At 42.9% G+C, this 27,437-nt stretch overlaps 1 protein-coding gene across 1 annotated transcript in view; it reads right to left on the bottom strand.

The window, feature by feature from the left end:
- HAPLN1 (hyaluronan and proteoglycan link protein 1) overlaps positions 1 to 27,437 on the bottom strand; it is a 175,563-nt gene that overhangs the window by 12,000 nt on the left and 136,126 nt on the right. Inside the window, exon 4 of the mRNA XM_029573795.1 lies at positions 20,752 to 21,054. Coding sequence (XP_029429655.1) covers positions 20,752 to 21,054 — 303 coding nt within the window. The remainder of the gene's footprint in view (positions 1 to 20,751; positions 21,055 to 27,437) is intronic.

Genomic DNA, 27,437 nt, shown 5'->3' with positions numbered 1-27,437 from the left:
GCACTTGGGCCATCGGCTGCCGGTATTCAAAATGGCACCGATAGCCTTTGCCCTTACTATGTCACAGGGGCTACCGGTGCCATTAGTCAGCCCCTGTGACATAGTAAGGGCAAAGGCTATCGGCGCCATTTTCAATACCAGCAGCTGACGGCGTGAGTGCAGTAGATGGCTCCCGGACCCCCGCTGGACCACCAGGGAGTTTTGGCAAGTCTTGGGGGGTCAGGAGGGTGAGGATTCACTCTGTTCAAATGAATCCTCGGGAAGATAGCAGAGCTCGGTCCAACGTGATCATGTTTCACGTCCCAGACGCCTCAGGGACCTCTCTGTTGTCAGATTGCTTCACTGTTACTCCGGGTTCCGAACAGGTTCTCGGTTTTTTGCCTCACAATTTCATTTCATATTATTTTCCTTCGCGGGTGTTGTCTGCTATCTTCCCGAGGATTCATTCGAACAGAGTGAAACGGAACTCTGTCAGATAAAGGGAAGTAACGAATACCGCTGAATGATCACATTATCTGAGAAGCATTGTCTTACGATATAATATTGAAGTTTATCATAATTTTAAAAAGACTGAAAAGAAAAAAGAAAAAATTGGAGCTCTATATGACCGATGATTAAAAATGGCCCTTGAGCAGTACAGTGAATGGACCAGTAATGCCCAATAGACACTGCAGGGCATTATGAAGGTCATTTAAGAAATATTTAAAAATGAAAAAGTAAAAATTATCCAGGTGTTATGAGTTTTTGCAGATTTTTTGCATGTTTGTGATGAAAAAATTAGAAAAATAGTTATTGGCGACATTCTGGATGTTTCAAACCCCATGAATTGACAGACCTCTGTGACAGTTGTGGGAGGTTGACTGTCTTGCAGATCCTTAATTTTTCCAGAGTCCACTGCAACACCTTTTTCAGATACTATATGCCCCAAATAATTGACATTTTTGCACAACAGTTTACATTTGCTGGGCTTTAATTTCAGGCCACATTCTGCCAATCACTGAAAAACTTTTTCCAGCCTCTCTAGATGACTTGAAAAGTCTTGGGAGAATACCAAAATGTCAACCAAGTATAGTGGAAGGATGCTAAAGAGGTTGTCACTGAAGGTGAGCTCCATAAGTCTTTGAAATTATAAAGGCCAAAAGGCATTCATGTCCATTTATAGAGGCCAAATGGGGTAACCACTGCTGTCGGGAACTTCACGCACATGGACGTGCATGCGCAGGTCTTAAAATTGACCCCTTTGTATCTACATATAGGTCAAAACATCCAAATGAAGATTAAAATCCCCAACTACTATCAACTAGACAAATTGTAAAGCTATCTCCCCAATAAACTCAATTAACATTTCAACTTTATCTATACTAAACTCCCCACTCCTTCTCTCTCCCTACTCCTACTAACAAATATTCACAACCTGAAATAAGTCACATCTTAACCTGCTCCACCCCCCAGACTTGAAAACAACTGCAAACCCTCCATCTCGCCTCACTACTCTATGTTCCATAAAAATATCATACCCCAAGGGACATATTTGTGGGGAAATAAATAAAGAGTTCTTTATCTCAGTGATTAATACCATATCCAAAGAGGTGTCAGCTATCAAATTATGAACTGATACCTGATTCCTATTCAGAGAACTCACAGTAAACGAGACAAAATATTTTATCAGATGATCCCCTCATATTCTGCCAATTAATAGGGATGTGCTATCGTCCTGGTTCGAGGACCCTGAAAACCGAATTAATTTTTCCCAAACTTTCGGGAAAAATGTGGTTTTGGGTTAGTGCGTACTCACCTGAAATTCAGGTCCCCCCCCGAATTTCAAAGGCCCGAACTGCAGGAAATACGATATTTTCTGTGGTGGGCCAAAAACAAAGCCCGAACCAAAAGGTTTGGACTTTACACCCATCACTACCAATTAATCCCCACTCTATGAACCTCAAACACAGAGCGATCTCTCCCAACTCCCTTATTCCATCTTTCTTTATAGCTCCCATTTCCCCCTCCCCATACCATAGTTAACTGAGAGCCCTCTCTACACATAAGAACAATTCAATCAATACAAAAATTCCCTTACCCCCAATATCCAACTTGCAATATGTCTCAAAAACGTCTCACAAAGAGGCTCACTAAAGAGTGTGCTGCAATGGTGCATCGCTATGTGGCAACTCAGTATCTAAAATAGTCCCGTCAATGACATTGGTAAGCGGAGATTTATCATGTCATGGCAGGGAGAGGGGCCAAGAGCCTGTTTTTACAAGGGCTCACTTCTGGACCCAGCTGAACCAGTTTACTGACTGCCAGTGCTTTCTCATGAATTATACTGGCCCCTCCACTCTCCTCTAGTACTGGTAGGTAAAGTGTAGGCAGTTGTTTAATTCATACAGTGACTCTGCATCTGAAATAGTCCCTCTGACGACATTGATAAGTGGAGATTTGTTGTACCACTTCAGGGGGAGGGGCCAAGAGTCCAAATGAACATGGGTTCACCTCCAGACCTAGCTGAACCAGCCCACTTACCACCATTGCTTTCCTATGGATTGTACTGGCCCCTCCACTTTCCTCTGGCACTGCCTTTGAATATCAACCTCCTATTTTCACTAGGCTTTTAAATTTAGGAGCTTAAAAGTGGGTGGCTACAGGTGTGGAGTTAGGGTGGGGAAAAATATTAGGAACTAAACACTGATTTTCACCATCAGGCACTTGATTTAGGAGCCTAAATCTAAGCAAATGAGTAACAGGTCTAAATGTAATGCTGAAGTCATACCATCAATATCATCACTGCTTTTTCCCTAACTTTTTGTGTAGGTGACTGTAGTTGTTGGAGAAGGGAAGCTCATAATGCACGCCAAGGCTCACAGCCAGTTGAGCTCCAAATGCTTTAATATACCAGCGTTTCCCAAAACTGTCCTGGGGACCCCACTGCCAATTAGGTTTTCTGGTTATCCACAATAAATATGCATGAGATAAATTAGCATATATTGGATTTCCAATATACGCAAAGTTATCTCTTGCATATTCATTGTGGATAGCCCAAAACCCCAACTGCTGTGGGGTTCCTAGGACAGAGTTGGGAACCCTTCATTATATGCGTGCCATCCAATCAGCCTCTATTTGACTTCCTACACAATCTCTGTTCAACTGCTGGTTAGTTTTTAATTTTATGCCATTTTTATCTAATAGCAAGTCACCATAGCCTTTATGCTACTCTCAATTGGGATGAACCTACCACATTTATTTATTTATTTATTTATTTATTTATTTAGTTAGTTAGTTAGTTAGTTAGTTAGTTAGTTAGTGAGTTTTATATACCGTCATTCGGTAAAGCCATCACAACAGTTTACAAAAGCTCAAAATGCAGGATTTTTAACAATTGAGCAAAAAGGGATAACAGGAAGTATATTAAACAAAAGAGAGATATTCAATTGCAAAGATATTAACTGGCATTTGCACTACAGGTTGCACTAAGGGGGGCACAAAGGGGAGGGCCCCTTTGTCGTGCCCCTTCGGCGCGCGGCGCCTGGTGGCAGGGCACCTTTCAACGATCTGAGCTGCCCCTGGTGACATCGGGGGGGGGGGGGGGGCTTCTGATCGGGTCTCTCCCTCACATTGCAGTTCTGTTTTTTTTTCCTTTTTCAGTTTCAGGTGATATTTATTTCTTCTCTTCTGTTCCCATGGCGATGGAGAAGTGCCACAGGGCGCCCAAAGGTGGTGGGTGGGCTGCCAGTTCGAGGGCGCCGGTGGCAGGGCGCCTTTCAATGGTCAGAGCTGCCCCTGGTGATGTCGGGGTATCTCTTGTATGATCTCTTGTATGGTCATTGTGGTTATCTTGAAAACCAGACCTGTTACATATGCCTTCAGGATAGGGCTGGTAAAATAGGACTGCAAAAACAGCGATAGCCTTCAAGACAACTGCTGCTGTTTAGGGGATGTGTGGAACCTATAATCTCCAACCTACAAAAAAGCATTATCTTTAAAATTATTAGATTCAAACCTATGGTAGAGAGGAGGTTAAATTCAGATTTATCTTATGTAATATAAATTATGGGACCTGATCAAGGACATTGTTCTTCTTAGTTATTACTGGATGTTTTTTCCATATTGGATACTTTTTTTTTTTCAGTTGGGAAGAGTAAGTATAGGATTCAACATCTACTTAGAGCTATCATAGTGGTCAACGTATATAAGTGTATATAATTTCTCAAAATGAGTACAGGAATTTCATAGGCTCTCAGATTGATTCTTATTTGTCTCTGTAGTAGAGTTGTAAACCTACAGCTAAACAGTGACAAAAATTGAAAACATCCTGTTTTATTGGTGTATTGAACATAAGAAGTCTGAAGGTTTGCAGATCTACTGTGAATCCATTAAGGCCTTGGCATCTTATACACCATTTAATTTTAATGTTCGTTTGTTATTTAATCTTTGGATGTCCTGTGCAAATTTAGGAATTTAGAAAGAGGAGAGGGTAGATTAAAGCCTAAAAATATGTCTAGATATCTTAGGAACTGCTTTAAGCTTATTTACTAAGGCCAGTGGATTTTAACCAATGTCCTTTGAGAGTCTGTTCTTTTTCTGGTGCGCTTTTACTCCTAACTTGCTTTCACAAACATGGGATTTTGAAGAGATATAATTTGTGTCCTTTTCTGACTCCACATTTTCCAACACTAATGTTATTGCTATGTTTAAATGGTATGAAGAGTCTTGATGTATTTCTGTAACAAAAAGTAATATCCTTCTATTTTGTGAACATACTCAAGTTTCCTTTCCATTCTATATCTGACATTGCACCCTCTCTCCTTCTCTCTCATTAGCACCCAGGTACCTTAATCAGCTTTTATCTACCACTCCTACACTCAGTAATGCTTAACAGATGCTAATATAACAGCAATCTTTTGTTCTACTTAATGCAAATAAAACCATCTAGTGTTTCCTGAGATACATAAGAGAACCTATAGGGCTCATGTACTAAAGGGAACTAAGTCGGTTTAGGAATGAAAACCATCTTTTCATGCCTAAACTTTTATCACATAGTTTACTAAAACACGGGCAGCCTGATATTGAAACGTTTCTTAGTCAGATAAATCTAATTTATCCGGCTAAGTGGCAGCTGCTGAATATCTGGCTATGTTCAGCGGCCACCACGTAACGGGATAAGTCACTTATTCAGGTAAACATCTAGCCGGATAAGTTGTGGCTGGGCAGTGGGCAGCTGCATGCATAGGCATGAGTCCACTTAAAATTGTACTCACAAGTGCACATGTTCAGGCTATTTTATAACATGTGTGCATATACATGTGTATATTCTAAAATGTCTGCTTGTCTGGGCGTGGACCAACGAACGTGTGCACATGTGTGCCCGCGTGCCTGTTTAAAAGTTACTGTCTTAAAGGTTAATTTTATAAGCTTGGAGCATGCCATAACCAGAAGATACGCGCAAACGTCTGGCCAGCGCATGCAGAGCGGATTTTAAAAGTCGCCCGCATATGCGCATACTTGTCTCTATGCACACAAATGAAAAGTTCCAAAAAGGGGCAGGGAATAGGAGTGTTCTAGGTGGGAAATGGGTATTCCTGGATTTCGCATTGAAATCTAATACTTATGCGTTCAGGCTCGCGCCAGGGTCCCCTGCCACATAATTTTACTTCTGCTATGGATGATGTCAAGTAATAAAATAAAGGCAAATGGACAGATAGGCAGGGTTTTAAGGATTGGGGCTAAAAGGGGAGAAGGGAGGCTAATAAACCATGGAGGTTTGGAAGTCTTATTCCTTATCTGGGTGAACTGGGAACGAACTGGTAAAACTGGTAATGGCATTAGTGCGTGTGTCTTTTAGAATGCCCCCACTTATACAGTAGAAGCAGCATTTGCATGCATAGGCGCACGTCCACTTAAAATTACGTGCATATGTATGCACCGTTAGGCTATTTTATAATATGCATGTATGTTATAAAATGGGCATGTCTCTGTGTGCAGACCGAGAAGCGTGTGCACATATGCACCCGTGTGCCTGTTTAAAAGTGTTGCGTTTGTGCCTGTTCTCGCCCTCGCTCCACCCTCTCTACCTTAGTGGCGACTCCCTTCGGGTCTGATGGACAGATGCTGCCGCGGCTTCTCCTCGCTGCTTCTCCCCGGAATCCCTGGGCTGGCCTGATGCTGCGGATCCGCCATGTTCCTGATGACATAGGGCACGCGCGCTCCAGACTTTGTATCAGCAAGGGCGCGAAACTCGGGGGTGTCCCCCCGTAGTGACGTCATCCGCTTCCAACTTAAAAGGTCTTTGCTTGCAACTACGGATCGAGTTAGCAAGGGATTGGGAAGAAGAACATCTCTCTCTGCTGCTCTGCCTCCACAAACTTTCCCCGCTCCTCGGGGGCCCCGATCTCTCTTCTTGATTTCAGATTGCTAAGACGGGATCCGGTACTCGCTCCTCGAGGGCCTACATCCCTGAATGCTCAAAAGACTCCTTACTGCCTGGAAGCGATCGCAGACGTGAACACTGTGAGTTCTATTACAGATAGGAACCGGTACTCGCTCCACGAGGGCCTATGTTCCTAATCTCTGAAGACTCTCTTCTGTCTAAGCGTTATCGCAGGTATGGAGATCATGAGTTATATTTGCAGGTTGCAGACAGGATCCGGTACTGGCTCCTCGAGGGCCTACATCCCTGAATGCTCAGCAGACTCCTTACCACCTGGAAGAGATCGCAGACGTGAACACTGTGAGTTCTATTACAGATAGGAATCGGTACTCGCTCCACAAGGGCCTATGTTCCTAATCTCCAAAGACTCCCTTCTGTCTAAGATGTTATTGCAGGTACAGAGATCGTGAGTTGTCATTGTAGATTGTAGATAGGAACCGGTACTTGCTCCACGAGGGCCCATGTTTCTAAAACCCTTCAAAAACTCTTTTCTATCTCAGAAGCTATAGCATACCTATATCTGGTGCATTACTATTTCATATTGCAGATAGGAACCGGTACTCACTCCACGAGGGCCCATGTTCCTAAAACCCTTCACAGACTCTCTTCTATCTCAGAAGCTATTGCCTACCTATATCTTGTGAATTACTATTACAGATTGCAGATAGGAACTGCTCGCTCCACAAGGGCTTATGTTCCTAAAATCCTCCAAAGACTCTCTTCTATTCCAGAAGCCATCTCATACACAGATATTGTGAGTTTTTATTCCAGTCTGCATATAGGAACCAGTACTCGCCTACGGCTCCTGTTCCTGAATATACTGAAGATTCTCTGTTGCATAGAAGCCATTACAGATATCTGCAATTGTGAGTGTATCAATTACTACTGTTTATGTATCCAGCATACCCTGTCTACTCACTACCTATAGTCTCTCTCTACAGCTCAGTAATCCAGAGATCACAATTCCAGTATCTGAAGGGCTTCAGCCCTGCCATGCACATCAGCTCACTACTGCCACCTCTGGTGGTTCTACTTCCTGCCTAATAAAGAACTATCTGTGTTTGTCTCCATACTCCAGCCTAGCCGGTGGTCCCTCTCAGGATATCATCCTGGGGGCGCTATTATCTGCCATTGGCCCAAGGATTCACCAATTTACATTAAGTGTTCGTTCCTTACACTACTAGAGTGGTATCATAACAGATTGCCACTCTGTGGGGAGCCAACCCACAACAGATTACTAACTCCATCTATGGAGTACATCGGACTGCTGACTACTATCCTTGGGGGAACAGATTCCATAACAGACTGCTACTCCTCCTCTCTGGAGGAACAGATCTACATCAGGTTGCTAACCCCTCTCCTCTGGAGGAGCTGATTACTAACACTCTGCTAACTCCTTCCCTCTGGGGAAGCAGATGCATAACAGATTATTACTCCTCCCCTCGGGAGGAGCTAATCGATATCAGATTGCTAGCTCCATCCCTTTGGGGGAGCAGATCCACAACAGTTTGATAACTCCTTAGCAGATATACAACAAAAAGTTACCATCCCTGCCATTTGCAAACTTATTTTTTGGGATGTGCTCAGTTTCTAAATTCAGACAGGCATAAGTATTAAAAAATTAATAACGACTGAAAGAATGATTATGCAAATGACCGAGATAGATGCAGGATTTTGTCAAATTGCTTGAGCAGTTCCTTGCTCTTGCTTGAAAATAGAAACCTACGTGCTTATTTAAGGTGCATGACCATAAGTGGTAACAATGCAAAGCTATTTAAGTCATATAACAAGGGACTGTTCTCTTGTTCTAAAAATAAGTTTTATTTTATTAAGAAACATTTTTTAAGTCTGGCTAACATAATGTCATCAAAGAGCATTATGAACTGCATGCTGTATTGGCTCTAGTTACAACATGCTGTAATACAAAATGCTGTATACAAAATGCTTATTTCTTTCATATAACTGTTCATTTTTATTCCATTTTAGATAAAACTTTGTTTGTTTTAATTTCCCTGTAGAAACATACTGCCCAGAAGAAGGAATGCAGTTATCATTGTTTGGTTCAAAGTAAAACCTTATAAATCATGGTCAAACATTATTTGTACTTGTATGAAATGAGGTTTTTCTTGGGCCAGCACTTAACCACATACTGCAAACTCATATTTATACAAACTGAAAGGCTGTGGTTTGGACAATGAGCAGGGATAATTTTACTGACTAGTGAATTCTCTGTGTTGCATATATGAAACACAATTATAGGACCGTGTGAAAGAAAAAAAGGTTTTGCATTTTGAAAATGTTGTCTAGCTGAAAACATCAGTTCATCACAGATTTGTTTGCTTTCACTAACTTTGGCCATTGTAGAGCACGTGCTCAACAGTAGAGGGGTGCAGGCCAAAAAATGTTGTGTTGTGTCATTTCAAGTTATTTTGGGACAAATTTCCGTGTTGTCTTTTTTCCCTAATTTTTTTTTTTAGATTTTGCAAATAGTGCACACTATTTCTTATAGGGTGCATTATTTCTGAATAGTGTGCACTAAAAACAATAGATGGGAAAACACATTTTTGTATTTGTTTCTATTGTTTCATTTTGAAAATGACATGAAATGACATTAACATTGGCATTTGTTTCAAACAAATGCACATCCCTACTCAACTGATGCCATCACTACCCCAGCACCAGTAGTGCCAGCTTAAAACTCTTTCTGCTGCCATAACCTAATTCTCCTCCAATCAATTGGGTTTGTGCTACCTCAAACTGCCAGCCCTGTTTCTCCTCCAGCCACCATAATTTGATCCGCCTCTGATTGCTTAACCTGTGCCTTCTTCTTTTTCACATGAGTAGCTTTTTGCCTTATATCCATTCCCCGCACAAAGAGCACAGAAGGAGAAAAGATCTAAACCTTTATTACTGGGGTGTATCAATCCCTGTACAACCCCCTTTTCCTTTTGACTTTCCTTTGTCCATTGCTGGGGTTCACCACTCTCACTGCTGCGCCATGGAGCCTGTGCTGGCTGTCTTTCTAGCTTCCATACCATGTCAGGCATTAACAGAGCCTGGTAGAAGGTGTCTACCACTTCTAATGTTTTTTCTAATGAGAGCCCTGGATGGTAGCAGACCCAATTCTACATGGGCCAGTCGAGCCTGTCTAGGAACTGTTCTAGAAGAATATGATTGACTATCTCAAGGCCAGTCTCGTCTCGTCTGACAGCCACTTCCATCTAGCATCCTTCAGTCTGTGGAACAAGTTTTGGTGAGTTCCACCAGGCTGTAGGAAGCCCTGCTGGAACTGTTGCTGGTAGGTCTCTGCGGTATAGCCTGCCCTTTATAGAATGGTGGTCTTGATGTGGCATAGTTGGTCCCATCTGTATTGGCCACGTGAAAGGCTGCTTGGATCTTGCACGTGAGTAAATTTGCCAGGTGTGTGATCCATGTGGCTTCTGGCCAACCAGTCTTTTCAAAATTCCATAGGAACATGTCTGGTTCTTCTCACGCTTTCATCTTAAATAACAAAGGGGGTGGAGACCAAGTTTGTGCTATGGTGGCTTGCATTGCTTGGGCCAAATGAATTAATGTTGTCTGCTGGTGACCCAGAAAACTCCAGCTGCTGTCCAAACTGTTCAGTCAAGGTGTGCACTGTTCCCTGGATTTTCTGCTGTCAGGCAGTGAGGGTCTGTATTCCATACTAGCCTACTGCCTCTGGTAGCACGCAAGTTTCCTTGAAGAAGCTTGGGCTATGCCAAGCAGCCCCCACACTTTTTTTTTCTCCTTTCAAAAAACCCCCAAAAAACAAAAACCCTGACTGTTTGGCACTGACTTACTGTTAAGTCAGTCTCTGGAGGCACAGCTATTCTCCATAGCCTCACTAAACCCATTTACCAGTAGCCGCTGTTTCTAAGCCCCAGGAAAAAAGAAAAAAAAATTCTTCCTTCTTTTGTTTGGCGTGGGTTTCTGGCTGTTGCAAGCTTAGCTCAGAGATCCCCAAATTGACACCAGATGTTGAGTGGTCTCAGAGTAAACAGAGGACAGATTCAGGCTGGTAGAAATTTTTCCATAAACTCTTTTATTAATGACATAATTAAACAAAGAAGCTCTACTTGTCTTTGCAGTTTAACAATCCAACAGAAATGGTTCTTCCTCTAGGCTCCTTCTCTCCCCAAGGGCCTCCTGTTTCCTCTTGGGCCTGGCTAGATATACACCTTTCCATGGGCCTCCGCCCAGATCAGGATTCCCTGTTGCCTGAGGCTTAAGGTGGACTGGGCCATATTTCTAGATATGGTCCTTTAAGGCCTTCTAGGGTTCTCTTGTGCAAACCTCTTCAGCAGGTGGATAATTGTTTATCCAGCTTAAACATTATCTGGCTAGCTTAACATAGTAACAGAGTGAATGACTGTAGACTGCTTCATCTAGTCTGCCCAGTAAATCATCTGTTAAGAGTAGTAGCAACTGCTTCTTCATGCAGGCTATCCCCAAGCCTTCTGTTATTTATTTAAAATAAATTTGTAATGATCATTACTAAACTTATTTCTCCTTCTCAAGTGGGGTTTGTCAGAGGTAGGCAGGCAGTAACAAATGTCCGCAGAGTTCTGGCATCTATTGCCTTCTCAGAAAAATTACATTTGAATTCTCTTATAGTGAGCTTTGATGCTGAGAAGGCTTTTGATCAAGTGAACTGGGTATTTTTATTTGAAGCCTTGAACCATTATGGATTTCAAGGCTCCTTTATTTCATTTCTAAAAAATTTATATAATCAGCCAAAAGCTAATATTTGGGTAAATGGGGAACTTTCATCAGACTTTACATTGTCTCGGGGTACTAGGCAGGGTTGTCCCTTGTCCCCTTTATTATTTGTATTATCTTTGGATCCTTTATTACGTATCTTGGAGGATAATAAGAATATAGAAGGGATTAAAATGGGATCGGCAAAATTCAAATTAGCTGCATTTGCGGATGATCTCTTGTTGCATTTGATAAACCCCACCAAATCTCTTCCAGTTGCTCTTCATGTGATTGAAGAATATGGTCTTTATGCAGGTTTTAGTTTAAATCTCGATAAATCTGAGGCCATGGTAATAGGTCCTGATGCATCTATACCTTGGTATGGGAAATTCCCCTTAAAATGGACAAATGATAAATTAAAATATTTAGGTATTTGGATTCCAAAAAGCCTTTCCAAGCTATATGACTTAAATATATCTCCAATGCAACAGAAAACTAACAGCTTTTTAAATGCTTGGCACTGTTTCCCACTCTCTCTTATTGGAAGAATACACTTATTGAAAATGACATTATTACCACGATGGCTGTATGTGCTCAGTGTTCTACCTCTTCTATTAACTCATGTGACTATTAGCAAATATCAGAGAGTAGTGACAAAATTTTTATTGCAGGGGAAAAAACCAAGAATTAAACTATCTATCCTAATGAAACCACTATCCATGGGAGGTATGGGTCTTCCGGATTTGAAACTCTATAATCATGCGATTAATTTACGATACATAGGGGACTGGTTGATGGGCACACAATACTTTTCAGACACCTATATTGAAGCACAATTGCTTCTTCCAATATCGCTTCGTTATGCTTTACATGCTCCTAACGCTTCTTTATCTCGCACAATCAAATCAGATCTGCTTTTACAACCTTTAAGAAGAACATGGATATGGCTAATGAGGAAGAATTCGTTATCTGACAACATATCACCATTTCTTCCATTTTGTGGTAATCCAAAGTTCTTTTTAGGATCGGATGCATCACGATTTCGACTTTGGGACCGTGCGGGACTCAGATGCATTGGACAATTAATACATATGGATGGATCTTTTCTTACTTTTAAAGAACTTCGTTCTTTTTATAAACTCTCAGCTATTGACTATTATCAGTACCTTAAAGCTCGACATTATATACAATCGCTTGGTTCACCAACCTTCATGGACACTAATTGGCAATTTTTAAGTAACTGGTTTGATCCAGAAAACCCCCAGAAACGTTCTATATCATATTTGTACAAACAATTAGAGTCTTCATATAAGATTTGGTCCTTGGAGAAGGTGCAACTTAAATGGCAATTAGAACTTGAGCAACCGATATCAATTGCAGTATTGAAATCTGCATTTGTTAGTACGCGTAAAATTACAATTAATACGCTCTTGCGGGAAACTAGATATAACATTATCTATAGAATGTACATTTCCCAGCATCAAGCATTCAAAGCAGGTTTCACTAACTCTGATATATGTATCAGGTGCAAAGGAGGACCAACACACTTGGGTCATTCCTTTTGGAGTTGTCCAACAATTCAAATATTTTGGAAGAAAGTTTATCATACTGCAAATAAAGTTGTGGGTTATAAAATTCCATTTTCTTCATTGGTGGCACTTTTTGGAATCTTTCCTAACTCATTCAAAAGAAATAAGGTCTCGATTCTCTGGATTACAAAAGTTTTTTTATTAGCTTGCAAAGCCATACTAACAGCCTGGAGAACTTCAGAAGGACCATCTATATTATTATGGCGTTCTTCTATAATAAATCTACTAACCATGGAAACCTTGGCTATTAATCACCTGTCTATCAAGACTAGAAGATCAATAAATGCAGTCTGGCTTCCCTTTATTCTAACCTTACCACATGAATCTAAAAGTCTTTTTTTAAATCGTATAGATATTTGATATGTGATCCTTGTGCTTCTTCGATGCAGGGAGGGAAAGAAGGATGGGGGGAGGTAGGGTTATGGGAGGAGGGGTAAAAATATGGATAGAGTTAAGAAAATATGTACCAAATGTTATGCTTTGGTAATGTTCATTATTTATAATAAAAACAGATTTAACATAAAATAAATTATTCCACTAGTGTCCATTGTTTACAGTGGACTACATATCAAACATACATAATAAAGCATAAAATAAAAAAAGTAAAGAATACAAACAAAATAAAAGAATAAGGCTACCCCAAATAGAAATGTAAACTTTAGGTAAAATAGAAGTTATTCCATTTCTTCATTTCCATTACGTAGCTTGAGGACAGAGCAGGGGCATTCTGGGCTGGAGTCAGCTATCTATTTAAGTTAGGCAGATAAATGCCATTTTTTGGCATTATCCAGCTAACAAACCTGCCCTTGGACGTGCGTTTTCCCTTACCCCTTATTCAGTAAGGGGCTGAAAATGCGTGTCCAACCCGTGGAACCTAATAGCGCCCTCAACATGCAAATGCATGTTGATGGCCCTATTAGGTATTCCCGCGCGATACAGAAAGTAAAATGTGCAGCCAAGCCGCACATTTTACTTTAAGAAATTAACGCCTACCCAAAGGTAGGCGCTAGTTTCTGCCGCCACCGGGAAAGTGCACAGAAAAGCAGTAAAAACTGCTTTTCTGTGCACCCTCCAACTTAATATCATGGCGATATTAAGTCGGAGGTCCCGAAGGGTAAAAAAGTAAAAAAAAAAATTGAAAATGGGCCTAGCGCCTCCTTTTAGCACGGAGCGACGGCTGTCAGCGGGTTTGACAGCCGACGCTCAATTTTGCCGGTGTCCGGTTTCTGAGCCCGTGGCTGTCAGCGGGCTTGAGAACCGACGCCGGCAAAATTGAGAGTTGGCTGTCAAACCCGCTGACAGCCACCACTCCGGGCTAAAAGGAGGCTCTAGGGACGCGCTAGTGTCCCTAGCACCTCCTTTTGCCCGTTTCTACCGCACCACTTAATTTAAATACTGAATCGCGTGCCGGGAGAGCGGGCGTTTGTCTGCTCTCCCGTGGACTTTACTGAATCGGCCTGATAGCTGTAGAACATTTCGACTGCCAAATAGCAGTTCTATAGTTAGCTGGATAAGCTTATCTGGCTAAATTTGATATAGGTGAGCATATTCAGTGGGGCAGGTACACCACTGAATATCTGAGCAGAGCTAGCCAGATAAGCCTATCTGGCTAACTTTGCTAGCGGGCCATTATCTAAATATGGACCTCCTTCTTTCTTTACTTAAGTGTAAAAGATTTGAGGCTGATATTTGAAAAAAGCTTGGCACCTAAATTAGGTTCCTCAGTCAGGTGCCTATATTCAGCCAAACTTTCACCTACTTTTAGGGATCTAAAACTTAGGGACTAAGTTTAGGCCTGCTATTACTTTGCCTTGATTTGCACTTCTAAATTAGGTGCTTAGTGCTGAAAGTCTGTGCTAAGCAATTAACAATTTTTCCGCTCCCTTACCCCTGTGCTGTATGTTATTCAGTGTGATTGTCGCTAAGTCATGGGCCTTCCATGGTATTTGGGCCACGTGACCACTTGAGATATCCTGGCCTATGATGCTGACCTATGACGCTGGCAGCTGCTCGGCCTAATAACATCATTGTCCCGGCCTACACATGTCAGGCTGGGACCATGCCCCCCCCCCCCCCCCCCCCGCCGGTCCCTTCCCTCCTTCTGGAGATGAACATTGGGAGGGAGGTAAAGGGGGATCCTTGGCATACCAGTGCATTCTCCTCATTGATCAACTGAAATATAAAGGGGGAGGTCGTGAAGGGCAATTTGTATGTGTGTGTGGCTTGCAGGGGTGGGGTGTTAAGACAGGCTTAGCCCGCAAGATGGTCTGCTTCTTTTTATCTTTTTACTCCACCAGTAGCCAAATTCCACCCACCTTCCCCTTTCTTCATTTATCAAGGTGCTCTCAATATTGACAGAACAAAATTCTCAGCATTGTAAGTTATTTACATTGATGATTCTCATAGTTCCTTGTTAATTATCCCAGTGAATTGGGTAAAGGAATACCCAAGCCTGAGTGGGCCTTTTTTGTCTGGGGGGAAAGGCTACAGATATTGATTTTTAATTCCACTTTTTGGCACCTCAAAGCAGATTACATTCAAGTACTGTAAATATTTCCCTGTCTAAGGAGGCTCCAATTCATTAAGGGACAGATTTTCAAAGGGATACGCACGTACCCCGCGAAAACCTGCCCCAAGTTCCCCCTGTGCGCGCCAAGGCTATGTTGAATAGCTGAGGCAATGGAGGGTTAAGTGGAATTTGAATGCTAGTCCTGCTGGTTCATAGCCTACTGCTCTAACCACTAGGCTACTCCTCCACTCCACTGACACTGTATTTCACAGAAATGGCCAGAGTCTGTTAGCTTGATCCTGATTTGGTGACAAACCGTAAACCCTTGGCAGCCTTGCTTGCATGCAGCAGGCTGTCTGGTATCACCCAGTAGCACTGCCTCTCGGAAGGATGGTGATCCTGCTTGAACTGCAAGACCTATGGGGCCGGATTTTCAAAAGGTTACGCGCATAAATCCTCCAGATTTACGCGTGTAACCGGCCTTTCAAAAGGCCTGGCGACGCGCGTAAAAGCCCCGGGATGCGTGTAAGTCCTGGGGCTTGCAAAAAGGGGTGGGGCAAGAGCGGGGCGGTTCGGGGGTAGGGCGGGGGCAGGATCAAGCTCCCGACACAGTGGCCATATTTGCTGCTGTGCCGGGGATGGCGCAACTTACTTCAGCGCATGTTATAAAATCAGGCGAACATGTGTGCGTGCCGGGTAGTGCGCGCAAATGTACGCCCGCGTGCAACCTTTTAAAATCTACCCCATTGTGTGCAGAGATGTATCCCTGATAGGACAATGGAAGTATTTCTTCCTTTCCCTCCTCTCCCCCTTCCCCCATTTTCCATAACCTTCCTTTATTTACATCATCATGGGATGATTCTCTAATTAGGAAGACTCGGGTAGTTGTGTTAAGTGATAAATTTTTAGGTTAATAAAGCTGTAGCCATACATTTATTCCAGCTGAGTTCAAAGTCTTTTTTTTTTTGTATTGCTGGGGCAGGGAAGGGAGGGCTTAAACCATACTCTCGATGAGTTGGTTGTGACTTTCCTGGTTCCAACGCAGGATAAGGATCTTGGAGTCATTGTGGACAACACATTAAAATCCTCCAATTAGTGTGTGTGGGCAATCATAAAAGCAATTAGAATGTTAGGAATTATTTGGAAAAGAATGGAGCATAAACTTTGAATATCATAATACATCTGTATAGATCTATAGTGCAACTGCATCATGAGGATTGTATGCAGTTCTGGTCACCCCCATCTCAAGAAAGATGTAGCAGAATTAGAAAAGGTACAGAAAAGGGCAAAAAAAAATAATAAAGGGAATATAAGAAAGGCTAAACAAGTTAGGGGTCTGATAGAGGTTTGGGTGGGTTGGAATTGGAAATTAGCAAACAGCTATTTACCCTTTCAAATAGTATTAGGACTAGGATACTCTCCATTAAACTAGCAACTATTTAAAACAAATTGGAGAACGTTTTTTTTTTTTCATTCAATGCCCAATTAAGCTGTGAAATGTGTTGCCGAAGGATGGGGTCAAGGCAGCTAGCATAGCGGGGTTTAATAGGGATTTGGACACATTCCTGGAAGAAAAGTCCATGAACAATTATTAGCCAGGTAGACTCGGGGAATCCCACTGCAGGAGAGGACCTGCACTAATTCTGTCTGGGGAAATATTTTTAGATAGTTTTAATTGATGGGTTTCAGAGTGGGGTGTGATGTATGTTTTGAATTGTAGTGTTTGTTCTGCCTCTATAGTTATTTTTAAAAATTATATATGGATATTTTTGGTTGTAAACTGTTTAGATCTCTCTCTAGGCAGTATATCAAGTTTGAATAAACATAAACATGCTCTTTGGGATCTGCTATGTACTTCCTTATAACCCAAATCGGCTGCTTGTGAGAGATAGAACTCTGGGTTCAATCAATGTACCTTTGGGTTGACTCAGCATGGTACATCTTGTGTTCTTATGCACTTAATTTGATCACAAAGATTTGACAGAATTTTCTCCACTTTGAAAATTTTTGGCTCAGAATGAGAGGAGTGTCCTACCAAACTGTCCACTTGGGACAGTATTGTAGGCTTCCTATCTCATTAGAAATTGGTGTGAAAAAAAGCCCTATTCTCTTCCCTTTTATCTTGCACAGTGGTAAATACTGATGTCAGCTTACAACCTGAAAACTACCTCAACTAAAATCACACTAATATTTAAAGATGCTATGATTTGTTGAAATGATCTTCTTACTAGGTGTCATCGCAAGTGTGAACCACTAATTAAACTCTGCCTTATTTATAATCATCGGTCATTTTTTGAAGTGTCTTTGTGATAATACTTTCCCAAACAAGCCAATATATATGTTATTTGCAAATATTTAGGTAACTCACAGTCAAAGTGCTTCTCAAAATAATTGTACTATTGTCGCAAACAAATTACGTTCTTATGATCAAAGGTTCTTTGTAAGAAGACAACTTAGCTTGTGTAATCAATTTGGCTTGTATCATCCACGTATTCCTAGCTGAAAGAGTGCGAGTTGATGAGGAGAAGAACAATGTTGTATTAAACTGACCCCCTAATTGTGAGATTCGTGAAGTCCATAGTAGCTTATAAAGAGTGCCAGCACTGAATCCCATTGTGAGGAAGTAGCACCCGAATGTATTACATATTATTATTTTGCATTGCCTTGTAAATCGCTGATACAAATTACAGTAGTGAGGTTCAGTGCAATGCTCTTTTGCACTGCAGCAGACTTAATTGTGCAAATAAGCCCCTGAAAGTATTTAATGCAAGCTATTTGTGGACACTATAATCCTTTTGGTGGTCCTTATTTGGACCAAAACATTGGTTTATCAGTATGTTAAAGCTCTTATATTGATACTAATTCTTTAATGAACCTACTCTTTCATATGTGAATTTTCAGCTCTCTATTATTGTATATTTTTTAAAGTGCCATTTATTTCTTTAAAAATCTTTTGGTACTTAGTTTTGGTTTTAAGTTAATTCTGTTCATTGTACTGGTTTGTGCCACATACTTAGGCCTGTTTATTATTGTTCCCTGTAAACCGATATGATGTGAAAACGGTTATCGGCATATAAAAACCATTAAATAAATAAATAAATAAATATAATGGGGTAGATTTTCAAAGGGTTACACATGTAAGATACACCCGTAACCCCCGAAAACCTACCCCTGCGCGCGCCGAGCCTATTTTGCATAGGCTTGGCGGAATGCGGAAGCCCCGGGACGCACGTATGTCCCGGGGCTTTGAAAAAGGGCCGGCCCAGGGGCATGGCCGTGGGCAGGGTCGTGGACCGGGGCGGTCCTGGGCGTGGCCGGAGGCGTGGTGGCAGTCCAGGGGTGGTCCGGGGGCATGGCCAAGTGCCCCGACACGGCAGCCTGTGTCAGGACCTGGCGCACCGGCACCAAGCTAGCATGCGCAAGTTACGCCTGCCAGAGGCAGGCAGGCATAACTCAACGAAATAAGGTGGGGGGGATTTAGGTAGGGCTGGGGGGGTGGGTAAGGGGAAGGAAGGGAAAGGTGGGGGGGGACACCAAAAAATAAGTTCCCTCCAAGGCCGCTCCGATTTCGAAGCGGCCTTGGAGGGAATGGGGAAAGCCATTGGGCCTCCCCTAGGGCTTGGCGCGCACAAAGTGCACAAGTGTGCACCCCCTTGTGCGCGCTGACCCTGAATTTTATAACATGAGCGCAGTAGCGAACGCATGTTATAAAATTGGGTGTAAATTTGTGTGCGCCGGGTAGCGCGCACAATTGTACCCCCCACGCGTAATATTAAAAATCTGCCCCAATGTGTGGGCAGACCCAGTTAAGCTTTTGTGCAATAGAAACAGCAATTTTCTGCATGTTTTTAAGGTTCCATATGATTGGACACATAAGATATATATATAAATTGCTCATTTTTTAAAGTGGAATCCTAAGAGTAAGCCTGTGCTCTTCTGTTAGTATGAACAAAGGAGTCTCATATGCAAACAATCAGGGTAAAGTTATACCTCAGTGTGGCTGCAGGAGGCTACTGGATGAACTTGCCAGAAAACACTTTTCTGAGCTGCATTTCAGGAAATACCCGAGAAATTCCTGGTCTTGGTTACTTTCCTCAGTCCATGAAAGCCGTTAATTCATTACTAGCACTGACCACACCCATTTCTTTGACTATATAAGCCAACTGAAAATAAATACAAATTAGCCATGGAATAAGTCAGGAACACAGTGTTGAACAGAGCTCTCACTATGCTATTTAGTGACTATTTTTCCCTGAAGTACCTTAGAATCAGAACAAGACCTCTGTACTGAAAATGTAAAAAGTAGAAATCAGGGACACTCAATGCTTGGGTGATAACTGTATTTAACAATGTAGTTTTTGTGTCCTAGTATTTGGAGTGCCAAAAAATCAGCTTGATTTGTACAGTATGGGGCAGATTTTCAGAGGTACGCGCGAGCGTACATGTGCGTGTGCTACCCGGCGCGCACACATGTACACCCAATTTTATAACATGCACGCGCAGGCACACACATGTTATAAAATCGGGGGTCAGCACGCGCAAGGGGGTGCACAATTATGCACCTTGCACACGCTGAGCCTGTGCCGCGCTGCCTTCCTCTGTTCCCTACCATCCCACCCCACCTTCCCTTCCCTTCCCCTACCTCCCCTACCCTTTCCCCCCCTACCTTTTTCTTTGTTATTCTCTTGTTTTTAAACTTACTTCAGCCCTGCCCCCGGACTGCCTCCCCCACCCCCTCCCCACCCCCTTTTGCAAGCCCCAGGACTTACATGCATCCCGGGGCTTTATACACATCGCCCGGCGCTCGTAACCGTTTGAAAAGCCAGCCCTATGTGTAACCGTCAGATGCAACAAAATACTGCATTTCAATGTATGAGTTTGGTAAGTACCCCGGTTCACTTGAAATTCAACCATTGACAATATTGCTATCAATGCAACCAGATACAATAAATATTAACTACAGAAAATCTTGCTTTACTTTTACATTGATTAAAATACTACTTTTAGGAGGATAATTTCAAAAGAATTTGCACTTATAAACCCCAATTGTATGCATGTAAATGGTCTTTTGAAAATGTCTGGGGAAGGGAGAGAGTTTGCAGAAAGATATGTGCAAAAGCCATTTCATATACACTGTTATGCATACCACAAAGAGGTATTCCATGGTAAAGAGGTGGGAATTAAGAACAGAACTTAAGGTGCATTCTTTTGATTTTTGCTTGGGAGCAGTTATAACTTTTGCGCATGTTTGTTGTTGCTGATTACAGGACCCCACAAATTTTCAAAGCAGATTTGGTTGCAAAAATCAATTTTGAAAATTCTGACTAAAAGTAAAAGGTAAAAAGTATGATTTTAGAACTATAACTCAAGACACATTTCAACAAGCTAAATAATCCTGGTTAGTTTTAATTGAACTAGACTGAAATTGTTAATATATTTTGCCTTGGTTCAGATGGGTGACTACTTGTACAGTATTTACAGTGGTTGAACGATAATTAATGTCGAATTCTTACCCTTGAAGTTCGAAGTAAAACAGAAAACATCATATCTGCTTTTGTCTTTGTCCCGGTAACCATAATTCCTGACTCCTGGGACAGTGTTACTGCCTCCACAAGGTTCCCTGGACTTGGTAATGGGGTATTGCACAGATCCGTCATTGAGCCAACCTGCATTACACCAGTCCAGCCCAGACCTCCATGCGTCATACAACTGATCAAAGGAGGCAATGATGGAATCTTGATCCTGACAGGCCCGCTGGGCTTCATGGAAGTTCAGGTGGTAGCGACCCAGTCGTGGAAAGTATGGAAAAACAACCCCTACAACAATAAGAGAGAAACTTACATAATAACTGAGACATAGGTACCTACATACATATATATATATATATATATATATATATATATATACAGTAAGTATAGATATAATTCAAGATAGCTGAAAGGGGAACATGCATCTGAGATGTCCAAAGAAATAAATGTTTGAAAAAATTAATTGTTTTACATTATTTGCAAAGGGGTAGATTTTAAAAGAAGGGTGCGCGGCGTACATATGCGCGCGCTACCTGGCACGTGCACATGTACGCCCAATTTTATAACATGCATGCGCATACACGTGTATATTATAAAATCAGGGGTCAGTGCACGCAAGGGGGTGCATAATTGTGCACCTTGCGTGCGCCGAGCCGCGCAGCCTTCCCCCGTTCCCTCCCAGGCCGCTCTAAAATCGGAGTGGCCTCGGAGGGAACTTCCCTACCCGCCCACCCCACCTTCCCTTCCCTTCCCCTACCTCCCCCACCCTGGGGCTGAAGTAAGTTGCGCGCCGGCCGAGCAGCAAATGTGGCCACTGTGCCGTGAGCCTGACCCCGCCCCTGCCCTGCCCCCTCTGGATTTACGCGCGTGATCCTTTTAAAATCCGGCCCAAAGTAAATTTCATCATCATGAATTATAATAGCAGTTATACAAGCAGATAACAAGTCGTAGGGCTTCAACGTGAAAAAGTTTCCCAGCAGCATGTCACCTCTGGGGAATGATATCATATCATCATCATGAGTTGCAAAGGAGAGGAATGAAAGGAGTATATGTAGGGATTTCACTATCAGGAAAGTGCTAAAGCATTACTGACATGCGGGATGAATATTTTTGTAAATTTGCATAGACAGTTATCTTTCTGCTATCCATACACCTTATTCAGGATGCCAAACTTACTTTTAAAATAAAGTAACTATATTTTTTAGTTAGATTTTAACTGATTAATTTCCTTCTTGGATTTTCTTTTTCACTTCCACATGGGCCGATACAGTAAAGTCCGTGGGAGAGCGGGCGAACGCCTGCTCTCCCGGCGTGCGCACAGGCCACTCTCCTGTGCGCGTGATTCACTATTCAAATTAGGCCCGGCGGTAAAAATAGGCAAAAGGAGGCGCTAGGGACACTAGCGCGTTCCTTGCGCCTCCTTTTGGACCGGAGCGGCGGCTGTCAGCGGGTTTGACAGCCGACGCTTAATTTTGCCGGCGTCGGTTCTCGAGCCCGCTGACAGCCATGGGCTCGGAAACTGGACACTGGCAAAATTGAGCGTCCGGTTTTCGACCCGACAGCCACGGGTCAACTTCAAAAATTTTTTTTTTTTTTTAACTTTTGGAAACTTTCGAGATCTCCGACTTAATATCGCCATGATATTAAGTCGGAGGGTGCACAGAAAAGCAGTTTTTACTGCTTTTCTGTGCACTTTCCCAGTGCCCGAAGAAATTAGCGCCTACCTTTGGGTAGGCGCTAATTTCTGAAAGCAAAATGTGCGGCTTGGCTGCACATTTTGTTTTCTGAATTGCGCGGGAATACCTAATAGCGCCCGCAACATGCATTTGCATGTTGCGGGCGCTATTAGGTTCGGGGGGGTTGGATGCACGTTTTCGGCCCCTTACTGAATAAGGGGTAACGCTAGCGCATCGAAAACGCACGTCCAATAGAGGGTTAACAGAGTACACTGTACTGTATCGGCCCCAACAGTGTGGTGAGCTCCAGAATGTCATTTTTAGTGACTTTGTCAAAAATCATTTACTTGCACTCAAGAATGTCAATTGCAGAGCTAGCAGACTCTGTGGCACTCTCTTAGAGCCCATGTATCAAAGGGCTGTATACCAGCAGTCAAATGTAGCAAACGTTATTACTAGGGATGTGAATCGTGTCCTCGATCGTCTTAACGATCGATTTCGGCTGGGAGGGGGAGGGAATCGTATTGTTGCCGTTTGGGGGGGGTAAAATATCGTGAAAAATCGTGAAAAATCGTTAAAAAATCGAAAAATCGGCACATTAAAACCCCCTAAAACCCACCCCCGACCCTTTAAATTAAATCCCCCACCCTCCCAAACCCCCCCCCAAATAACTTAAATAACCTGCGGGTCCAGCGGCGGTCCGGAATGGCAGCGGTCCGGAACGGGCTCCTGCTCCTGCATCTTGTCGTCTTCGGCCGGCGCCATTTTCCAAAATGGCGCCGAAAAATGGCGGCGGCCATAGACGAAAAAGATTGGACGGCAGGAGGTCCTTCCGGACCCCCGCTGGACTTTTGGCAAGTCTCGTGGGGGTCAGGAGGCCCCCCACAAGCTGGCCAAAAGTTCCTGGAGGTCCAGCGGGGGTCAGGGAGCGATTTCCCGCCGCGAATCGTTTTCGTACGGAAAATGGCGCCGGCAGGAGATCGACTGCAGGAGGTCGTTCAGCGAGGCGCCGGAACCCTCGCTGAACGACCTCCTGCAGTCGATCTCCTGCCGGTGCCATTTTCCGTACGAAAACGATTCGCGGCGGGAAATCGCTCCCTGACCCCCGCTGGACCTCCAGGAACTTTTGGCCAGCTTGTGGGGGGCCTCCTGACCCCCACGAGACTTGCCAAAAGTCCAGCGGGGGTCCGGAAGGACCTCCTGCCGTCCAATCTTTTTCGTCTATGGCCGCCGCCATTTTTCGGCGCCATTTTGGAAAATGGCGCCGGCCGAAGACGACAAGATGCAGGAGCAGGAGCCCGTTCCGGACCGCTGCCGTTCCGGACCGCCGCTGGACCCGCAGGTTATTTAAGTTATTTGGGGGGGGTTCGGGAGGGTGGGGGATTTAATTTAAAGGGTCGGGGGTGGGTTTTAGGGGGTTTTAGTGTGCCGGCTCACGATTCTAACGATTTATAACGATAAATCGTTAGAATCTGTATTGTATTGTGTTCCATAACGGTTTAAGACGATATTAAAATTATCGGACGATAATTTTAATCGTCCTAAAACGATTCACATCCCTAGTTATTACATGGTTAATAAGGGAGCTTTACAACTAAATAGCAATGATATACTGAGTGCTTGCCTGTGCCTCCATTATGCTATGTATGAGAAAGAACTTAACATATGCTGAGATGAAACAAGTATAATTTTAGGTACAAATTCTTGCCTGATGGCATGTTGATAGGAACATGCATTGGTGAGAATCCCCTAAGTTCAGTCACCAGCAGAATAGTACCAGGCTCACCTTCTCAGTGATGTTACTCAACAAATAAACCCTGCCATTATGGCAGCAATTTCTCATCGTTTGCTCTTTGGATTTTTGAGGGCTACGTGGTTGCTTGGCTGTGGGAGCTGGAGCTCTGGTGGTATCATCTTCTTTTTGAAGACTGCAACAGTGCTAGAAAAGAGCTGGATAACCACCAGATCTTACTGGTTCTCAGTGCACAAAATCACGTTAACTCACAGCAAACATGGTAAGTGAAGTATAATTTCCACTTTGTGCCTTTTATATTATTACTTTGTTTTCCAATCAGCCTTGAAGTTCAGGTGATTTCTTGCATGGTGACAGAATTCCCAATGCAGTTTTTTTCCCATGCGAGAAGGGGAGCAGACTAGTAGTGAGAGCAGTGGGCTGTAAATCAGGGAAGATAGTGTTCAAATCCCACTGCTGTTCATTGTGACCTTAGGCAAGTCATTTTACCCTCCATTGCTTCAGGTACAAATTTACTGGGTCATTTATCAATTTGCGTTAAGGGCCTTATTGCTCTAATGCACGCAATAAATAATGCAAAGCAAATGCATATTCCAGTGGGAGGAGTTTGGGGCAGAGCATAGTTAATGGTAATAAGGGTCAGTAGCGCTCAGTGAGATACAGGAACACACGATATAGTGCCATTGTGATACAGAGAAAATATTTTGAAAGAGAGAGAGCCTCTGTAAAGAGTCAGTCTGGCAGTCTCTATATCTACCACTGTAGAGTGTCACTTTGAAATGGGGGGTGGAGGTTGGGGGGTTGGAAGGTGGGGGGTTTGGGGTTGGTCTTATAGAAACATTCTGAGGTATTCATAAAAAAATTGACATTACTAAAGATTTGTAGTCATAATGGTGAAAAGTATAACTAGAGGAGTAGATCTGATAATCAAATTCCCGCTCTGAAACTAAAGTGAATTGATTATGTAAGAACTTTCATGACTGAGACATTCTTAGGTATCCATATAAAGGAATTCCAGTTTTATGAATTAATTTATGAGGATGTTGGCAGAGGTGATAAACTCTGTTGGAATCCAAAGGTTGATGAGTTTCTGTTTTATTTTTTCTTGTTGTTATTTGTTTTACTTTTTTTTTTTTTAAATCAATTTTGAGCTAGTGCCATAAGTTTTATGGAAAACCATTTTTAGTGTCTAGCAATTTTATAGTTATACCTATCTTGAAAATTAAATTGTTCAAGGTTGAATGGTTCAGAAGATAATGTGTACACAGGCAGACAAAAGAAATGCATAAACACTTTTTTTTGTAAGGAAGCCTAAGAATTTGGGACATTTCACTGCTGGAAAGACAATGCTGGAGAAATGTTTGCAAGATTTCATGGCTGAGTTAAGTATATTGAAGGACATTATTGTTTTACTTGCAATGGAAACTATATAAACATTAGATTATATGATAGGACGTATGGATATAAATTGGGACACCTAAAGACACAAAAAGTCAAGTGCTACGTAGTTCCTTGTTTGAAGGTCCTTTTAATACAAGCTATTCTTTACGTTTTGAACTCAACTGACTCACTACAGCAATAGGGTGGATATAGGTGTGTGATTTTCATTCTTTGGGACTAACCATTGTGGTAATGGACAGCTCCTGTGTCAGACAAATGCCCAGATGGACACAAATCACAATTAATCATGAGTTCCATCATTTTAAAATACACCAAAAAAGCTCAACGGAGAATTTTTCTTCTTCAGATTACACTTCCCAAGGATTTTTCTTACAGTATACTCCTAAAATGAGTATTTTTCATTATATTCTCCCCGACAGTGCCTTGCATGTATTATTTATAGCAGTGACCTCTGATGACTCTACTACTACTTATTTCTATATTACTAGTACATGCACATTCTACTGTATAGATATAAACATTTATTTATTTATTTATTTATTTATTTAATATATATTTCTATACCGGACTTCACAAATAGAAATTCACATCAGGCCGGTTTACATGGAACTTGGGGGAAAAACAAGTGTAACCAAGAACAAGAAGGCTGAATCAAGCAAAGTTACATAAAACAGGGGCATTGAACTAAAAACATAAAACTAAAAATATAAAAAATTTTATGGTTTTTTTTTCATAAAAAATTGAACTAAAAACATAAAAGATAGTCCTTGTTTCCTACACTAAGATGGTAACATTCAAAGCGGTGCTTGGGTGTACATTGCATGCGTTCATTGGAACGCACCCAGGGACATGGCTATTTCATAACATATGTGCGTATTTGCTTCTATCATGTAAGTGGGGGGATTTTAACAGGGACGCGCGCCAAAGCCATTAAGCCATTGCCACTAAAACCAGTGGGGTAGATTTTCAAAAAACGCGAATAGGCGTACTTTTGCTGGCGCATCAGGCGCCAGCAAAAGTACGCTGGATTTTAGTAGATACGCGCGGAGCCGCGCGTATCCACTAAAATCCTGGATCGGCGCGCGCAAGGCTATGAATTCTGTATAGCCGGCGCGCCGAGCCGCACAGCCTATCCCCGTTCCCTCCAAGGCCGCTCCGAAATCGGAGCGGCCTTGGAGGGAATCCTCTAATGCCCTCCCCTCACCTTCCCCTCCCTTCCTCTACCTAACCCACCCTCCCGGCCCTGTCTACACCCCCCCCCTTACCTTTCTCCGGGGATTTACGCCTCCCGGAGGGAGAAGTAAATCCCCGCACGCCAGTGGGCCTGTTGCGCACCGGGACGCGACCTGGGGGCGGGTACGGAGGGCGCGGCCACGCCCCCCGGACCGCCCCGGGCCGTAGCCACGCCCCCGTACCCGCCCCAAAACGCTGCCGACACGCCCCCCTAAATGCTGCGACGACCGGGCCCGCCCCCCCGACATGCCCCCGACACGCCCCCTCGGAGAACCCCGGGACTTACACGAGTCCCGGGGCTCTGCGCGCGCCGGTAGGCCTATGTAAAATAGGCTCACCGGCGCGCAGGGCCCTGCTCGCCTAAATCCGCTCGGTTTTGGGCGGATTTAGGCGAGCAGGGCTCTGAAAATCCGCCTCAGTTTGTTTCCAGTTCGCACAGTTAAAGGATAGGTCTTACAAACCTTATTAGTTTAATAGCCTTCCTCCCCCCCTGTTACCCCTGACCTTTAAAACCCCACTGATTTGCCTAGATTTTTTTGTTTTATCACTTACACATCATCCATAGCAGAAGTAAAGTTACATGGCAGAGACCATGGCATTCACCAGTA

This window comes from Rhinatrema bivittatum, chromosome 1 (genome assembly GCF_901001135.1).
Source record: "Rhinatrema bivittatum chromosome 1, aRhiBiv1.1, whole genome shotgun sequence".
Classification (NCBI taxonomy): domain Eukaryota; kingdom Metazoa; phylum Chordata; class Amphibia; order Gymnophiona; family Rhinatrematidae; genus Rhinatrema; species Rhinatrema bivittatum.
The sequence above is the reverse complement of the archived record's forward strand: the minus strand, read 5'-3'. Positions and strand labels throughout refer to the sequence as shown.